At 40.9% G+C, this 20,044-nt stretch overlaps 1 protein-coding gene and 1 non-coding gene across 2 annotated transcripts in view; one reads left to right on the top strand and one right to left on the bottom strand.

The window, feature by feature from the left end:
* Positions 1-20,044, top strand: part of DNER (delta/notch like EGF repeat containing) — a 341,370-nt gene that overhangs the window by 241,349 nt on the left and 79,977 nt on the right. Inside the window, exon 7 of the mRNA XM_049769355.1 lies at positions 2,844-2,957. Coding sequence (XP_049625312.1) covers positions 2,844-2,957 — 114 coding nt within the window. The remainder of the gene's footprint in view (positions 1-2,843; positions 2,958-20,044) is intronic.
* On the bottom strand, positions 1,061-1,167 carry LOC126002396 (U6 spliceosomal RNA). The gene has a single exon (XR_007493111.1). It is a non-coding gene; the product is annotated as a U6 spliceosomal RNA (small nuclear RNA).

Here is a 20,044-nt window from a genome sequence, read left to right on the forward strand (position 1 = left end):
CTTTAAGGCTTACTGAATTTGTAAATGAGACCAACCACTAATTAAAAAACCATTAAAAGTGATATTTTAGAAATAGTCTTTAGTCAATGGTGCAAGTGAGGTGAAATTTACTTTAAGATGTTTTGCCAGGAAATTTATAGGGCCTACATAGAATTCAGTGGGCCAAGTATTTATAGTTGAAGCCAAAATCACAGCTGTATAGGAGCATCTACATTGAAGTATGTAAAAAGTTTAAAGAAAGCAAATGATTGTAAAACTTTTCTCTAATAACCTAGAATGTCACAAATCTAACGTGTTCTTTCCTGTATACTAGGAACTCTCACCTCTTACAGATGATCTAATTGGCTCTTGGCTATTTTCCAGCATTTGGGAGGGGGGATTATAAAGCCACAATTTTAAGCTTTTTCTAATGATGAGATTCAAGATTATGGATTATCCCTTAATCCATAGGTCCTAAAATTATTTTGCTTACTGCTTCATTTTAGAAAAAAAAGAAAAGAAAAATATCACTCAGCTGTGAATCTGCCTTATATAGATGGTGATGGTAGGGGATTGTTGTGCACTAGATTCTTTGTGTTTTGTCATCTGTAAAATGGGAACAACCATAATGACACTGATTTTACAGACTTATGATGAAGATGATTTCGTATTTTCTTATAGCTGAGCAGGGTTCCATGGTATCTACATACTAAAGTTATTTAACATATTATTGATCTTATCCTGCCCGTGAATCAGCTAGTCTTTGGGACTCTTGTAGAGACCGTGAGGAGGAGAAGCTGGAGGTATCTCAGCCCCCTCTCCTCGACCCCCAAACTATCTTTAAGTGTTTGGCCAGTTACTGATGCTAGAGGTTGGTTATCTTTCTTTTTATGTAATATATGTCAGGTTCAAGAATCATTCTTTCAGAATCAATAAATCAAATAAAATTTGGTGTACATCTTTGAAAGTCATTATCTGGAAAATATTTCTGCATGAGAATTTCTAATAGGAATGATCTCTAAAGTATTAATGGTTCTGTTATCTAACATGTTGAAAGACCTTTTTGAGTCTCTCTTCCTATTTTTTTGTTTTTGTTTTGTTAGTTTTTGCATCTCATCCTTGTGCAGAGCCATGCTAGTTTTCACTGTACCATTCCAATTTTAGTATATGTGTTGCCCTAGTGAGCACATTGTTTTGTTAGTTTTGGGGCCACATCTATGGTGCTCAGGGTTTATTCTTGGCTCTGTGTTAGGCGATCACTCCTGATGAGAATCAGGGGACAATATGTGGGGCGAGGGGTTAAAAACCCAGGTCTTATTCGTGCAAGATAGACACCTATCTCTCTGCCCCCCTGTGTTCCAACTTTTCACTGTATTTTCCAAATTTTGATTCACAGCTACTTCTGACTTTAAAATGAAATATATAAAGAGAAAAAAATAAAAAAAAAGAAATATATATGTATATATATAGCCTCCCCCCAAATAAATAAACCAATTATATATAATTAGATATAATTGGTTTATTTATTTGGGGGGAGGCTATGCCAGCCTATGCCTGGAAGTGCTCAATGGTTTACTTCTGCCCCTTTGCTCAGGGATCTCTCCTGGTATAGCTTGGGAACCATATATGGTGTCAGGAATGGAACCTGGGTCAGCCACATTCTAGTCAAGCACCTTAGCTGCTGGATAATCTCTGTCATCCTCTCATGTTCTTTTTTAAAACTTTTCTTTTTGTAGTGTTCTCTCTTCACAAAGTTAATAAAATTTTGGATGTTATGACTGCATGGATATTTCAGTCAAATATTTTGTTTGATTTTGAACCATACCTGGCAGTGCTCAGAGGCTATTCTCAGCTTTGTGCTTGGGGGTCACTCCTAGAGGTAAAAGAACTATATGACAGGGATTGGGGACTAGATGCCAGGGATATGCTCAGGCCTTTAGCATGCAAAACCTGTACTTAGCCTACTGAACTATCTTTCTGGTCTGGATATTTCAATTCCTTATAAGTCCTCATTTCATCCTCATGAGTGATTTATGTTACTGTATAACAAATCACCAGTGGACACTTGAATCACAGAGAATTTATTCAGTTAGAGTTTTCATTCAAATAAGAATTAAGATGACAGGGGAATTGGGACATACAGCTCTGCTCAGGACTTACTCCTGTGTCTATGCTTGGGGATCAATCCTGATGATACGGGTGTGTGTGTGTGTGTGTGTGTGTGTGTGTGTGTGTGTGTGTGTGTGTGTGTGATCTGTGGTACAAAGGACTGAACTGGAATTGACTGCATGAAGGACAAGCACCTTAATCCTTGTTTATTTTACCTTAATCCCATTTATCTCACTCCCCAAATTAAGATTATTTTCATTAAAAAGGGATTGAACATGGTACAAACACAGAAGGATTCTTCTAGTTGTAAACTATAATAAAGTGGCAATTTTAACATATGTCTTTTTCTTAATGTTTTTTTGTATTAGGTGTGGGGATGGCTTAGGGCAAGTAGTTCTCATTTCAACTTGTTTTTAGCAGAATATAGTAGATTCTATTTTACCTTCTATTGAAAGGAAGCTATTATCACTGACAATAGTACCCAGTCTTCATTTCAGAAGGTTCTGGATAGTACTTCCAAATAAAAAAATAGAAGTAATGCTGAGGAAAAAATATCTCTTTTGGCTATAAAACCACCAGTTTTTGAAGTATGGCTTTAAGTTGTTATCATTGTTTCTTCTTGTCTAACTAGCTTAGATCAATGCATTTGAGCTCAAGGCTCCTGCTCCCCTCGTTGAATGAACCCAGTTAGTGCCATCAACTCACACAGGAATCCAAGTGACAGATTTTTAGAGCTGCTTCTTTTGTTTGTCCAGGTTACACGGGAGAGCGTTGTCAATCCAAGATAGACTATTGCATCCTGGACCCCTGCAGAAATGGAGGAACCTGCTTGTCTGATCTCGGTGGATTCACCTGCCAGTGCCCAGAAGGTAAACACCACCACCACCAATGAATGCTTTTTCTTTCTCATATTCAATGAGAGACTCATTTGATCCTCTTCACACTCTAGGACAGACAGCAAACAAAAGAACTTCCTTATTTTGCTGCTAATTATACAACAGAATAGAAAATGGTTCTTTTTTTTTAGTTCAATGTAGCATGATAATAATGTTGGAAAACTAGCAAATGAGTGATTTTGCAGGATTTTGCTTGGAAGTAAATACATATAATGAAATGGATCTTTTTTCCCTAATGGTAAAATTTTACTTGTAATGACTTTTTTGTTAGTTTGTATTTTGTTTGGAGGCCACACCACCTGTAAGTGCTCAGGAAAGACTCCTGGTGGGCTCAGGGGGACCATATGGGGTGCCAGGGAACAAACCTGGGCTATCTGCATGCAAGGCAAATGCCCTACACATTGTACTATTGTTCCAGTTACTAGTATTGCTATCTATTGTATTAAAGAATAAATGATTTTTATACTTGCTTGCATGAAGAAATGTTCAAGACAAACTTTACCTGCTTTTCATTTCATTTTATTTTGGATGATGCTTCTAGGCAGTGTTTAGGGGATCCAGGAACTCCTCTCAGCAATTCTTGCTTAGTAACTCTGACCTCACACTGGTAGTACTTAGGGAACCTGAAACCCTGCACCATCTTTCAATCCCTGCTTTTATTTTTAAATCAACTTTTTAATGTCTTAGAAAATTCAAGTCACTGGAAAGTCAGATCTTTTATTCTACTTTTATTTGAAAATCAGTTTTACACTTGGAGTAGTTTTGCTCAAAGAAGCGAGCAGATAATCACAGCTATTGAGCTGGTATTCAAGGAGTGATTTTGTACTTGGAAGAAGTTTTTGTTCTCATTACTGCTTGGAGGGATGTTATGGAAGGGATTACTTTAAACCTTTAATGTCCTAAGAAGAACATGCCATTAGAGTTTTTCTCCTGTTTAAAACCAGCATGGAAGCTCCTGATCCAGAGACTTGCCTTTGGCAACTCCATAAGGCAGAATGACATCTACAGAGGTTAAATGTAGAGCCTGAGCTTGTAAGGAAATCTCTCTGTACTCAAAACTGCCCCAAATCCCTATCTTGCAGGGAGGGGTGTATTGATAATAGACCAGCCACCTCCCTGGTGATGCTCTGGAGACTATGGGTTGCAAGGAATCAAGTCCAGGTCAGCCACATGTAAAGCAAACACCCTCCTGTTATACCATGGCTCTGGCCCCAGTCTCCCCACACTCTTAATCCTCCAGCGACAGAAGCAATCAGAGAAGCCTTGTGCTATTTTCTGTCTTGAAATCCTGGACCCCCATGTATGGACCAAATATATTCTTTCTGCAGACCTCTCTCACCTGAAGAGGCATGGACAGAGGACTATGCCTAGCCCTTTCTCCCATCTCCAATGTGTATGGTTGCAGCATAATGGAACTGAGTGTGCAACAGGATGGCTTCTCACATCTTCTTTCTCTTAAACCAGTGATCTTTAACCTTTAGATATCTTCGGGTCAACATCTGTTCTGCATTCTGGGCCATACACAGCAGAACAGTGGTTTCTAACCTTTCTACATTTGCTGTCTTAAACCAGGAGAGTAGCTGAGGGCTGATTGTGAGCACTTAGCCAATCTGTGACTCTGTGTGGCATCTCAAACTATCACAGGAAGGCCATATCCAGCCCACATCAGCTGTCCCCTTGATTTGGATGTTTTTGTGAGCTGGATGAACTTTTCAGGCCACAAACTGGTGTCTAGTGATGCTTAGGTCCTTCCTGATGTATGATGGATTGGGGCTAGGTCATTTTGGGATCAGTTTAAATTTATGACAACAGAACTTTGAAAACATCCAGGTGTGTTTTCTTGATATGAGTACAGCTTCAATGGATTCCAGGAAGCTAAAATGAGAGGTGGTGATTTGTCCAAATATCATCCTGGTAACAGATGGTCCTTGAACCCAAAACCAGGGATTCTGCTTTTCCTTTGTCTTTATTTTCCCAGTTGCTCAGAATCCATCTCTGCTCTTTCTATAGCCCCAGCTAAGTACTGGGTGCATGGGTGTAAGGAAAGCTGAGCAAGGTCCCGGGGTGCACAGCTAAACCTGTTATTATAGGTGGCAAACTGCCATTTGAAAAGATACAGAAGGATCGCCTGGTATGCACTGTGCTGACAGCTTCTTCTGCATCATCCTTGTGGCCCTCATGGACCCTGTGAAATGGATATTTCACCTGCACCTTTAATATTTACAGACCAGAAAAAGGGAGACTCAGAAAGGTGTGATATTTCTGGGCCCTGCAGATCTGCTGTTTCATCATGAGACACCTTATATCTGTGACATCAACAATTTGCCAGCCTGTCTGGAGTAGAATGGAATGCAGCCTGGAGAGAGACAGAGTGAGCATAGCAAAGAAACATGGAGGACCTTGTGGACTTCCAGGATGAAGACCAGTTGCTAGGAGGAGAAAGATATACATGGAATAGGAAAGCTAGCTCTGTGATAGGATAGAGAGTTCTGGGGAGGGTGCAGAGGACCTGGTTGGGGCTGAGGAGGATAATCTAGTTTCTCTCACTACATGGTGGTGGTGCTGTTCATGGACAGAAATGGGGGTACAGGAGGAAAGGGAAGTGCTTCTCTAGACATGTTGACTTTGGAGAACCCTGCTAATACCCAAGTGAGAAATAAGCTGAGCAGTGGCTCAGGGTCTGAAATGAGAGAGTGGGGTCAAGTCCTGGCATAGCAATGTTAACCTAGGCTGGTCGCAGAGTGGTCTGAGAACTGCCATTTATCCTAAGGCTCTCTTTCTCTCTCAGTGAAGTCCAGGAAAGTGTGATGTATTAGTATTGTGGGGATAGAAATGTTCCCCAGTCTTTGTGAGAGACTTTCAGAGTTTTTCCTTCATTGAGCCTGACCAGATAAGATGGTATTAGTGACTGTGTCTGTATTATTTGGAAGCTTCAGTATGGAACTTAACTTTTATTTATTTATTTATTTATTTTACCAGTTTTTGTCTTTTTAACTATTTTGGGGAAGGCAGGATTTGGGTCACTCATATATGGAATAAGAATTAACTAAAACACTCAGAAGGAGATAGACACAGAATAGTCTCACTCATCTATGGGTTTTAAGAAAAATTAAAGACATTACTCTAATAAGGCCCAGAGACAATAGAGTTATGGGCTGGAAGGAGGGCTGGAAGGACCAGCTCACAATTTGAAGCTCACCACAAAGAGTGGTGAACGCTGTTAGGGAAATAACTACACTAACAACTAGTATGACAACTGGACTCAACAGAAGCTTTGTTGGTTTCTTGGTGGCTAGAAGAAGCAGGTATCTTTTTTGGAGGTGGGGACCCTGGAACTTTGGTCATGGGAGTAAGGAGGGTTACAAATAAATAGAGCGGTAATCAATGTCCCTGAAATCTAGAAATGGAATACCACCAAGGTGAAACCAACCAAGAGCAGAGCTACAAGTTTAAACCCCAGTGATGACTTGGCATTGGAATTTTTTTAAATTAATATCTTTATATGGCATTAGAATTCTAAACCACGATTCTAGACCAACTCCCATTAGGTTCTTCAAAATAAATAAATGCCATGTGCTTCGTTTTCTCAGCATAGTCATGATTTATTTTGCCCATAGTCATAGAAGTAAAATGAAAACTATGTTGGATTCAAAAGCTTCTAAGTGTTTCTTAACTTTGTTCAATGTTCATTTTTATCCCCATTGGGGAAGTCTAGTGAAATTCTCTTGCCCTGGCAAAGAGCATGGTGCGATGATCTCCTTTCTGTCTTTTCTGTCTTACCCTCTTATCTCCACATCCTCTGAGAATTCTTCATCCATTAGCCTTTTAGGTCCAGTTCCTTCTGGGCACCTGTTTCTTACTCTTGCTTGAACCTCTGTCCAGAAGTTCCAAGCTGAGCAGATACCTAAGATAGCCAGGACTGTGAGGATCAGGTAAACTCTCCTCCCAGAAAGTATCTACACACACACTGGCATCCCTTGTCAGCCAGTTGCTTTTCTTTTGAATATGGTTTTTAAGGAGGTGGTTCTTCCAAAATGTGCTCAGAAGGCCAATCTTCTCCTCAGCTTTACACTCCAGAGGGGTCAATGTGGTGCCCGAGGATGCCTGAATTAATCAGTGGTCTGTGAGGCTCACCCAACAATACTAAGAAGACCAAGTGGTGAGCCAGGGATTGAAGTGGGTTGACCACATGCAAAGCATGTACTTTACTGTCCTTTTGGTCCCTTTTAAATTGGGGAGAGAGAGTATGTAAGTGTGCATGCGCATGCACAAGCTGGCACAAGCATGCGGTAGGGGAGGTTCTCAAGCAATTATTGGGAGACTTGGGCCACCTCCCATCCCACCATCCATACCCCTATCTGGGATTCTTAGCCATCTAGGCTGGTGGTTCAATACAAGGATCTGAGGTTCCACTGCTACAGTGCTATGACCAGCAATGTTTGGGGGACCTTGTGGCAAGAATTGATCTCAGGAAGGCACCTGCTAGCTATGTTCTCTCACTCCTGTGCTGTCTCCCTTTTTGACATATTTATTCCACTCTAAATCCATATTGGAGATTTAGTGCCACATTCTTAGTGCCAGAGGTGAGAAGAAAGCACAGGGTTTTATTGCTAGTGTTTGCTTCTGTTTAACTTGTTGAAGGATAAGCACAAAGTGAAGTAATTGGAAGCCTGATTTTATTGCTTGTCTGTTTACTCTTTACGTTGTCTTTCTGTTTCCCTTAGAACATTGAGTTTCTGAAATATTAAAGTAAGTGTATTTTAATTCTGAAGCCGTCTAATTATATATACTTACAATCACTGCCTATTGGTATTTAAATATGGAGGTTTAAAGATGTGAATATATTTATATGCATCTATAAATAAAATCTGAGTATTACTGCCTAGCCCTTAGCTTAACTCCTGAATTTCCATTTTAATTTTCCTCCTTGGGGAATTGAAGACTGAAAGTCATGTAAGATAATAAGGAATAAAGAAATATCCAGAAGGATTAAGGACAAAAGCAGCAAAGCCCCATTGCCAGCTCTACCTCTTGTATCATGTAAGACACGTCTCTAAAATCAAACCCTTTCTGCTACTTCTGTTGGAGAAGACAGAAGACTTGCAGGCCAGCTTCTTGTATGTTTTGGGGAGAAGAGAGAAACTATTATTCCAGCCACTAGATTTTTGTTTGAATTGGGGCTACATCCAGAAGTGCTCGGGGCTTACTCCTGACTTTGTGCTCAGAGATAACTTATGATCTGGGGGTATTTGGGGGTACATATGTGGTGCTTCCGATTGAATTAGGAACAGCTGTATGCAATAAGAGCACTTTATCCTCTGTCCTAGCTGTCTAAGAAATCCAGTCCAATGGATTTACAAATACTAATGCAAAGATTTTATCCAAGATCCTGCTTATTATAAGATAATATTAATTCTTGTTAATTTTAAGGAGAACACAGATAATTCAGGATTGTTGGCAAGTCCCTGAGCACAGACTGGAAACAAATGTTGCAGGCATCTAGGGACTCATGTTTCCTGGTCCTGCCTTTGTGAAATTGCAGTTCTTAATATCACAGAACCTGTCTCTTGGAACTCCATCACCAGATGTGGGGTGCCAGCATCCTTCTCGTACTGGACTCAGATTTCTGTGTTAGAAGATTGGTGTGGTTCTGAGGGGGTTGGAACTTGAAGTCTCATTTCCTGTGTTTTAAAGACTGGATCTATCTCTTTTAGAGCTTTTTGTTCCTCTGACATTCCTGGTTCTTCCCTAAATGGGTGATACTTCTGGGGTGTTCTGGTACCCTTCCCTGGACTGTGAGAGCCTTGGGAGAGGAGGACAACACTCTCTGTGCTTAAAGAAATAGATTTCTAAGGAGCAATGCTGTGTTTTCTGAAATGGTAGTGGTAGGCCAAATAGGTTTAGGAACCTCTGGTTTAGAAAATGGGGTGATAGTAGAATACTTTTCATAAACGAATTTAAAATACAAGAAAATCCCTTGATGCTGTGCTTGGTGAGTGGCATGTGTTGGATAAATAAATGCTAGTGATGCAGCTAGTGGTGACAACGCTGGAGAATTAGTCACTGCAGTTGAGTCAGTGTTGATCTCTTCCGGTCATTACTTCATGTCACCAATGACACAGAGTGACTTTGCCTTTAAAGCTCTGTTTCTCAAAGATTCAAAGTTTGACTCACATCTGGTAGTTTGAGAGAAGCAATGAATCCATCTTATTTCAAGTGATGTTTGTAGAGAAGCATTTCACAGTCTCTAAGTCCCAAGTAGGCCTGGGACTGACCTTCCTGTCTAGTGGGTTGTGATGGAGGATAGTAGAATTTGGGAGGTACTTGTGAAGTTCATGTGCTCAAAAGCTATGAAATTGCACATTTAAGACATTCTTTTAAGATAGTGTCACTTCAATAAAATAGATTAATTTGAAAAAGTAAAATTTAGAGGGCTGGAGAGAGAGTGTAGTGGGTACTTCCCTTACACTCTGCTGACCTGAGTTTGCTCTCTAGCATTCTATATGGTCCCTTGAGTCTCACCAAGAGTGATCTCAGAGCACAGAGCCAAGTAAACCCTGAGTACCACTGGGTATGACCCTAACACCACCCCTCCAAAAATAACCACCCCAATAAAAAAAGTCATATTAAATTATTTACCCAAATAGCCTTTAACCTGTAGTAACAAATTTCAGAGCTTTATTCCAAAAAAGTTCTAAATTTTTTGTTTGTTTGGAGGGAATACCTGGTGGTGTTCAGGGGTTACTCCTGACTCTGAGTTCAAGAATGGCACAAGTGCCATATGGGATGTTGGGGATCAAATCCGGGTCAACCATGTGCAAGGCAAGCTCCCTACCCACAGATCTGGCTCCGCTACAGTTTTATGCTTGGGACTTTTGAACCACAGCAGTGGTATTCAGGGATTTATTGTGGTGATATACAAGGAATCAAATGTTGGTAGGGATTGAAACTGGGTCTTCTACATACGAGGTATGAACTCTAGTCCATTGTACTACCTCTTTGGGCCCTTCAGCCTATTTTTAGCCTCAAATAACTAGATATAAAAAAGATAGCTTATTGTTCAGATCAAAAGTCAGGGGTAATGATTTTCATTCTAAGGGGATTTACAAGCAATGGCCAGAGATATCATAAAATTTTTCTGAGAGATAATGTGCACTACTCAGATACTGGGTATACTCCCCACTGAGGATTTAGTTCTATAGTTGTGATATTTAATTGCCTTCCTCCCCTCCCTGAGTATTTTGAAATTTAGAGAAAAACCCTCTTAGGAACATATAAAACTGTGTATATTTACATAGGAAATGTGCAGCATATACTCATAAAATTACTGGGCCGGAATCAAATTACTGTTCTTAGTCTTTTAGGATTTGCAAGTAAATCACCACTTCATTTAGCAATCAACACTGCAGACAGTCTTTTAGTTTGAGGTGGTCTGTAAACTCAGCTTCTTCTTCTCTTGGGGGGTATTTTTTTTTTTGATTGGGGGAACATCTAGTGTTGCTCAGAAGTTACTTCTGGCTCTGCACAAAGGAATTTATTCTTGGTGAGCTGAAGGTATTGAACAAGGCAAGCACCTACTATACTATCTCCCCAGTCCTATATATAAGTTTATCTTCTTCTTTTTTTTTTTTTGGATATATGCACTTCTTTATTCTGTAAAAGGTAACAAAATATACAGAACAAAACTTTCCCTTTTTTGTAACATATGTTACAAACCCCATAACCACGTATGTATAAATACTCTTTGCTAGGGCTGGTTGTCATTAGGCATGTTGGCTGATAACAAAGTTTATCTTCTTAAACTAGGGCTCTGATATATTTATTTTTTTTTGGAGGGGTTAGGTCACACCCAGCAATGCTTAGGGGTTTGTTACTCCTGGCTCTGTACTCAGGAATCATTCCTGGTGTTTCTCAGGGGATCAGATGGATTGCTGAGGATCAAACCTGGTCAGCCACATGCAAGGCAAGTGACTTACACACTGTACTATCTCTCCAGCCCCTGATGTAATTTAATAAAAACCTTATCTTAAAATAAATTTATTTATGATTTATTATTATGAAATTATTTCTCTGTTTTGGGGCCACACTTGGTGGTATTCAGAGCTTACTCCTGTCTCTGTGCTCAGTCATCACTCCTAGTGGATTTGGGAGACCATATGTGGTGCTAAGGATAGAACCCAGTTCAAGCATGTGCAAAGCAAGCACCCTCTTCACTATACTCTCTCTCCAACATCTCAAGGTCTGTTTTATACACCTTTGTTCCTGTGGTTATATAAAAATTTCTCGACAAAGGTGGATTATGAGTGGAAATCGTTTAGGAAGCCTTGGTCTTCCTACTAACCTTCACTTTTTAAATATAAGGCAGATGAGAGTAAAATTTTTAGACCATCTTTGATGCATGTTGCTTTGTGTTTGACTTACAGCTAAGTCCCTATTTCTTTCCTTTGTGTCATTCTTTTCTCTCTTGATGTTCCCACTAGCCCTGTTTCTTTGAGGTGGTTGAGGTGGGTAGAAATACTGCAAGAGGAGGGGATTGTGGGTCTGCTTCTCTTATTAGCAGGGGTACAAGCTGTCCTCTCAGGAAATGACTCATCTTAATCACGCTGTACTCTTTTGCCTTTATGAACTGTTCTGATGGTAGAGTTGGCAGAAAACAAGCAGAAGTTACAGTGTGAGGACAGAATGAAAACAATAATGGGATCTTGATGACTTTGGGGGTGGGGAGGTTTGGGCTGTACATACCCAGCAGTGCTCAGGACTTACTCCTAGCTCTGCCCTCAGGGATCACTCCTGACTCAGAGGAGGATATGGGGTGCAAAAATTTGAACCCAGGTCATCCGCATGCAATGCAAGGGCCCTAACCTCTGTAGTCTTTCTTTTGCTGGTGTTTTTTTTTAAGGTTGGATATACATAACAAGCAATGCAAATTCTGATTTCATAAGATAGATGCTCAAGTCTGCACATGAGAATTGTTTAGCATTCTTAGAACACCATAGCAGGAGTATGTCTGAATTTCTACAACTGTCCTATTCTATGACTCCTGGTCATCACAGAAGCCTCCAACAATGAAAGCAATGGAAATGCTGCCTGCATTTTCAAGTGGCAACTGTTATTTAAAGCTAATGGCTGTTACTTGGAGTTAACTTAGCCACAGACAGCTGGGGTCCCAGGAGACTTGGATGCTTGAGTCTGAGCCTGAGTTTGATCAGTTGGCTATGTGGTGACCTTGAGCAAGTAATTTGAAATTCTCTAAGTCTCTTACTGCTTTGTAGTGTGAGGGGAGTATTGCACAGATCTAATGAGGTTGTTGGAAAGATTGATTCTGCCGTTCTTCTGCTTAGTTCAGTAAAGCAAATGATTAATAAAATAGTCACTAGTTTTTGTTGTTTGTTTTGTTTGGGGGCTACCCTCAGCAATACTCAGAGTTTACTCCTGACTCTACACTCAAGGTAACTCCTCGCTGGCTTGCAGGACCATATGAGATGCTGGGGATTGAATCTGGGTCGGTGGTGTGCAAGGTATGCATCCTAACCATTGTTCTATCATTTTGATCCCACGAATGGGTAGGACTATTAGAATGACATGAAGAGTGGTTAGAACTCTCCAGGTGATTCAAATTAGAAGGAAGGTTTTAGCACCTCTGCCTTAGAGATACACACACACACACACACACAGACACACACACAGACACACACAGACACAGACACAGACACACACACACACACACACACACACACACACACACACACACACACACACCTTCTTACTCCCAGCTCTGTGTTCAGGGATCCAGGTGGGGCTCAGTGGATCATAATCAGTATCAGAAATCTAACTTAGGTTGGTTTCATACAAAGCAAGTTCCCTACCCATTGAACTATCACTCTGGACCCCTGTAGGGTCCTTTGGACAGAAAAAGCCAGGTTAATGCCAATCTCTTGTCCCTGCACCAAAACTTCACATGATTTTTTTTTTGGTTTGTTTTAATGAGCTGTACCTGAGGTTTCTCAGGGCTTACTTCTAACTCTGTGCTCAGGGATCACTCCAGATGGGCTTGGGGAACCATATGCTGTGGTGAAGATTGAACTGAGATTGGCTGAGTGCAAGGCAATTACTTTACTCATTATACTATCAATCCAGTTCCACAAGATTGTTTTTAACACAGCCTCCTCCCCAAAGGCCATTTACCACAGAAATGTGCTCTTTCTTAAAGTGAGCATAAATTCTCCATTTCCTGCCCAGAGCTGATGTCCTTCCACTGCCTTTTTCTAGACCATAACAATCAGAAGAACTGGAATGCCATTTGTATTCAACTTAGACCAAAACACTCTGTGAAGTAGTTCAGAGTGTGCTGAGGTTTTTTTAAATCAAAATCTTTAATATAGGGGCTGGAGAGATAGCATGGAGGTAAAGCGTTTGCCTTGCATGCAGAAAGATGGTGGTTCAAATCCCGGCATCCCATATGGTCCCCTGAGTTTGCCAGGAGCGATTTCTGAGCATAGAGCCAGGAGTAAGCCCTGAGCGCTGCTAGGTGTGACCCAAAACCCAAACAAAAACAAAAACAAAAACAAACAAACAAAAAAACTTTAATAGATATATATCTTGATAACATTAGTGTATCCAACTGTGTATGATTTAGGGGCACAATTTCTCACCCCTCCAAAGTGTATCTTGCCACACAACAAAGTACTGCAGTGTCCCTCTTTTTCAGTCCATGGAATCCCCCCTGCAGTGTCCCCATCTGATAGTCTAATAGCTTACACAGGAGATCATGTATGTTTGTCTTTATGCTCTGACTTCTTTTGGGTTTTTGACGGGGGAGTGATGTTGGTGTTCTTGTGGCTGATCTTGGTTCTCTCAGGGTTACTCGGGACTATCTGTGGTGCTGGAGATTGAATCTGGGTTGGCTACAGGCAAGGCAAATACCTGCCTCACTGTAGTCTCTGGCTCCAGTGTCTGACTTATCCCATGTAGCATAGCTCTTAACTCTTTTTCTTTGCCACTTAGCTCTAGACTAACTTATGCAGGACCCAAAGGGAAGGAGTCATAGAGGGAGTCATGCTTAAGAAAACATCCACCTGACTCAAAAGCTGTGAAAGTGGAGGGGAACTTATTAGTGACTTTTCATAATCTTTTGTCTCTAGTGAAATAAACCTTTCTTTCACCTGACTGTTGTTCCATCTCAGCTCACTTCTTGTGACCTTGTATCATGCTGATAAAAGGCAGCTAAAGACAAGCACTTTGCTTTTCTATAATAGCTCCTGCTCAGGAGATGTTTTCCCTACTGTTCTTTTTGAATTGCCTGATCACATTGATTATACTTTCAAAGAAGGACTTGTCATTTTTAGACAGATGATGGATTCTGCTTTTGCTTTCCCTTTTGCTTCCAGTTCACAGGGAGTTTGTACTTGGCAAAACTCTGGTTCATTGTGAACTAAATGTGTCCAGGGGATAGTCTCTTGCCCTCTGTCCACTCTCCTTCATTAGAACATGACCCTCATTTCTGTCACTACCTCTTGCTCCTTCTGGCACTGTAAATGGTTTCAGTTGATTATTTAAAAAATCAATACCCAGATTGACTCTGGACAGAGATGTCAGTTAATTGCATGCCCCCAGAGACGCCTCTTGACATTTTAGGCAAACATCTTTGAATCTCTCTTGCATTTGTTTTGTTTTGTATTTTGGCCACACCTGGTGGTACTCAGAATTTACTCTTGAATCTGCACTCAGGGAACAGTGTTAGGGTGCTGGGGATTGAACCTAAGTCAACCACATGCAAAGCAAGCACCCTACCTGCCTAACTATCTCTTTGGCTCCCTAAAAGGTCTTTTAAAACACTTGTTTTTTTTAAGCAATATTTTAGAAAACCCAAATTGGATTTAGTGTCTATTTGCTGTTTCTTTAGATTTGTTTTGTTTTGGGGCCACATCCTGCAGTTTTGAGGGGTTACACATGGCTCCTCATGTTACTAAGGTGTTAGGTTATACCTCAATTTACCCCAAACAAAGATCATGTCTGTTTTTTGTATGTTTATTTACAACTTAATTTCACACAAAACAAAGATTATCTTATACATAAACCTGGACGAGACAGGCTCAGGATAGCCTGAGCTATCTGCCCTTACTATGTCCTTACTGCCCCACCTAGGGATGGTCTCTGTACTCAATAAAAACAGTTCTGGCAGGCAGCTAGGGAAAGATACAAAGATATAGAGGACTACTAGACTCTTCCTGCTTCACCCTCAGCCTGGTGCAGATTATTTCATGTGCAACCCTGATTAAGTCTTGTTCACCTGGGGGTGGAGCATGGGGTGATTTTACACTTAGTGATTGCTTTTGGTGCTGCTACAGGACCCTATACAGTGCTAGGGTTTGAACAAGGGTCATCCATGTGCTGGGCATACACCTTACCTCTTGTACTCTGTCTGGCCCATGCATTCTCTTTTGTAACATATTTCTCAAACTGAGCATTGTTTCAAATGTCCTTCAATTCTGTTCATTATTTTTCAAAATGCGTCTTATTTATGCTTGCCTTCTCTCCTTCAACTGAGAGTGACAGAATGTTTTAATGAGAGGCCTGGTCATCCCTCACTCTTTTTGCTGGTCCATCTCATGACTGCCATTGTGCCAGCCTCTAGGGACCCAGAGATGAACAGGGAAATGTTCAAGGGCCTCATGGGGCAACCTGGTGGGAGCTGTGGTAGATAGTAAAACAACATGGATTTTCCCGGAGAGGCCACAAGGTCACCTCACTCCCAGACTGGGGCTAGAAAGCAAGTCAGCAGCGTCCCCTACTGGTGATATTTAAAGTGCACTCAAGGGAGAAGCTGCGCCAAGAGGAGTGCTTGAATTGTGGGCAGCTGTAGGCAGCCTATATGTGGGGTTCCAGGAAGACAAAAAGAAAGGGAGGGAGGAAGGAACATCAGAGGAAGGAAGGAAGGAAGGACCTGCACCGCCATATTTTTAAACCCCACCGTCTGGGAATTGGACTTAGATAAATTTGGGCATGACCTTTGAGTCCTTTTAACAAGAAGGATCAGATTGCAGCATCAGGAGAAATCATGGAGCAGAAGGGAAGAAGAGAGTCAGAAGACTATGTGAAGGTCCTGAGAAGGCACACTAGGGGACCTTCAGGGTGTGGTGACAGTGGATGGAGAGGTGGACAGATGGGTGACAATAGATGGGAGAAGTGGGCAGATGGATGACAGCGGAGCACATTGGTGACAGTGGAGAGAGATGCTGACAGATGGTGACAGAAGATAGAGTCAGGAAAATAGGTGATAGTGAAGGAGAGGTGGACAGATGGGTGACACTGGATGGAGAAGAAGCCAAATGAGTGACAGTAGATGGAGAGGCAGATATATAAGTGACAGTAAAGTACTAAGTAGAGGCAGGAAGATGGGTGACAGTGGACAGGTGAGTGACAATGGAATGGAGAGGCAGGCAGATGGATGATACAGAGAGGCAGGCAGATGGGCAGTGAGGGGTGTGGTACTGCTGAGCGTCCTCTCCGCAGGGAGCTTTTCTTCCTGCCTAGGGATGCTCTTGGTGGGAGCCAGCTTTTCTGGAGAGAATGAAAGCCCCATTGAGATGTTCATTCAATGAGCCCCAGACTTGTTGATTGGTTACTTACACCATGATCCCTCAAGTACTTGCAAGAGAAATAGCTGGGCTCAAAAGCTGGTCAGGAGGTGAGGATGTGTCTACACCAAGTCTCCTGCCAACCCTGGGCAGGTGTGAGATCATCCAGGGAATGTATGTTAGGGGAGAGGGGTCAGAAGGGGTAATGCCCATTTGAGAGATACCAGTCACGAGGAAGACAAGACCTACAGAGAGGAAGCAAGCTCTCTTCCATTTCTTTCTTTGTCATTTACCCCCAGATGTGTTTAGAGTCTTGGCCAACTAGGTTTTAAGGTACAATGCAAGAACCAAGCGGTTCTGCTGCTTGGTTCCTACAGTGCTGGGGACATTTGGTCATACCGCAAGTGTGTGAGGCCTCCAGAATCACACCTAGCCATGTTAGGAGAATGAGGGAAGCCTGTCAATGCAGTTGCATCATGATATCATGGACCTGGACAAGGTGGTGCTAGGAATCAAATCTAAGTTTGGGGTCTATCAGGCATGTGCCTTAACTGCCATGCTATCTCTCAAACCTTTTGGTTTTATTTGTAATATGCAGCAGAAACCATTTTTCATTTTTCTTTTTTGTTCACCACATTCAGTGGCACTCAGCAGTTACTCCTGGCTCCTCACTAAGAAACCATTCCTGGTGGGCTCAGATGACCATATGGGATGCCAGAGATTTAATCCTGGTCAGTCGTGTACAAGGCATAGTCTTAACCACTATGCTTTAATCTGGCCCCAACATTTGTATATTTTTAATGCATTTGTGTTCATCTTTTTACCTTGGAGAAACTTCTCAAGTTTAGAACAAGCGATTTAAAGAATATGCATGTTCAGCCTGGAGATGCTGGGTCCCCTAAACCAGGACCTTAGGCTTGCAAAAAAATGAACTTCACCTCTGTGCCACAATCCTCACCTGTAATTTATATAATCCTGGAAGCCCAGTGACAGAGGGGAGATGTTGGTGAAAAAAATCTCAAGTAACTAACAAAGTGATCATTCTTTTCTATTTGAAGTCCTTGAGAATTCTAAATGAATTGTTGCCCACACACATGTGAAAGACTCTTTCTAATTAAATGGAAAAATATATTTTCATGTTAAGCATTGTACTTTCTAATATTGGCCAGGACTGGGTTTTGTATATACAACATTCCAATACCACACCTTCATCATAGTCCACTGCCTCTACCACTGTCTTAGATTCACACTTTTCCACCCTCCCACCCACTTCCTTAGACTAAACTGCTCACAAGTGTCTTTTCCCTTACTCTTATCTTTAAAAAAGTTCTTAACTTAAAAAAATATTTTTTGTTTTTTGTTTTTTGGGTCACACCTGGCAGTGCTCAGGGGTTACTTCTGGCTCTGCACTCTGGCAGGCTCTGGGCACCACATGAGATGCCAGGAATAAACCTGAAGTCCATTCTGGGTTGACCGTGTGCAAGACAAACACCCTACTGCTCTGCTATTGCTCTGGCCCCTTCCAAAATTCTTAACTTTAAATGTATTTATTTAAAGAAAATGCATCACATAGTTGACATAGTTGATCATAATACATAATACATAATACATTTGTTTCCAGGTAAGTGAAAGCAAAGTTATGAAAAAACATAGAAAGAAAAAATAAAGTGGAAGATAAGAAAAAAAAGTACAGTAGCAAGCACATTTGTGAAAATTATTGTATCTCCAATGAAGTCATTAATACAGTGGCAGAAGGTTTAGTAAGTTAATGTTAACTGTTCGCTCCTTTAGAAATGACAACATCAAATAAACGAAGTTGTCCAGAAATTTAAAGCATTGTTACTGATACTATGAATTTAGGGCATGTACTCAGCTTCCAGGCCTCCTAGAAGATGAAAAATATGGGGGGAAGGTGCCCGTACTTGTTTCGAAAAGCCCTGGTGATAACAACTTCCAAACTGGTGTACTTGAAGTGTGTTCATATTGGTGTCACTGAAGGGAATTGTAGAAGGTCAGTGATGAGACAAGGCCATTGAGAAAACAGTGATTCTGGGTGATGGAGGCAGCAAGTGTGGCTTTAGCAGAGTGGGAGCTTGGCCCACCCCTCTCCTCCCAAGATGGCCAGATTTCTGCTACGTGGGCTGGAGTAGCCATCTTTCATGGCTTGGTTTACATCTCATGTGAGGAGTCTATGGAGCTGGTCCAGTTTGAACGTGGCAACCCCATTCATTATTTATTAATCAAAAGAATTGGGTAGGGAAAGATGGTAGCCTTTGGTTTCTATACAGAGTAACTTTCAAAGCATCTCTGTCTTTGTTATAAAAGTTGACCTTTATAGATTATTTCAACTCAAATAGACGAATGGAGATAAAAATGGAGGAGAACAATAGTGTAAAATTTAGATAAAAACTACACTAGAGGGACCAGAACAATAGTACTTCAGATTGGGCATTTGCCTTGCACACAGATGATTTAGGTTTAATCCTCAAGATCCCATATGGTTCTCCAAGCCCACCAGGAGTAATTCCTGAATGCAGATTCAGGCGTAATCACTGAGAATTGGGTGTGCCCTCAATAGCCCTCCAATACCTTGGATGGACTCAAGTGTAACTTGATCTTGAACTCATATATTGTCATCACATCTGACTTTTTATTTTTTTGAATGGATTTTATTGATTTGTTGTCACTTTACAGTTCCCCAAATTTGGGAGAGTTTAACCTTATATCTCTATTTACCTACTACCAAGGTTTCAGTCTCATCATCTATTGGAATGACTCCACTCTCCCCATTCCCTCTATCAGCACTATTTTCTACAGTATAAATACCAATTTTGTAAAGATTTGCTACGTAGTTTGCTTTAGTTACTTATAGTCCACGTATTTGGTAACTGTCTTTCACTTTCTTACTCTTTTTCTTCTCAGCATAAACACCTCAGCTTCTAGTCATTCTCTCCAGCAAGCAGTTTCATTTTCTCACTGGCAGAGCATATGAAGTTGAGGATGAGGCTTAGTTTCTTGAGTCTTTGGTGAGCCTTTAAGTTGATTCTGTGTCTTAGCTCTTGTGAAGAATGCTATGAATATAGAGGTGAAATAGTCTTATAAATTAGTGGTATTATATCTTCTGGATAAATACCTTAGAGTGGAATTATTTGATCATATGCACTTAGGTCATAATTATGTTTATATTTTAAACATTCTTTTTTAAAGGTAGCATATTTTGCTATAGTAGTGACATTTTAAACTGATAGTTGCAGAAGTACAAACCCAGTTCTTCCACCAGGATTTTAAGATTCTGTCACCATTATCCCTTTACCTCTCCCTTTTTCCCCCCTCACCATGGTCCTTTCCCTATCCTCTTCTTCTCTCTCAGTTTGCAGTTATATTGATCTGGATTTTTTTAAACCTGAGATTATTTAGTCCTCATTGTTTATAGTCTGCAGATATATGAGATTTCCTGGTATTTATCTTTTGCTTTCTGACTTC

This window comes from Suncus etruscus, chromosome 2 (assembly GCF_024139225.1).
Source record: "Suncus etruscus isolate mSunEtr1 chromosome 2, mSunEtr1.pri.cur, whole genome shotgun sequence".
Taxonomy (NCBI): domain Eukaryota; kingdom Metazoa; phylum Chordata; class Mammalia; order Eulipotyphla; family Soricidae; genus Suncus; species Suncus etruscus.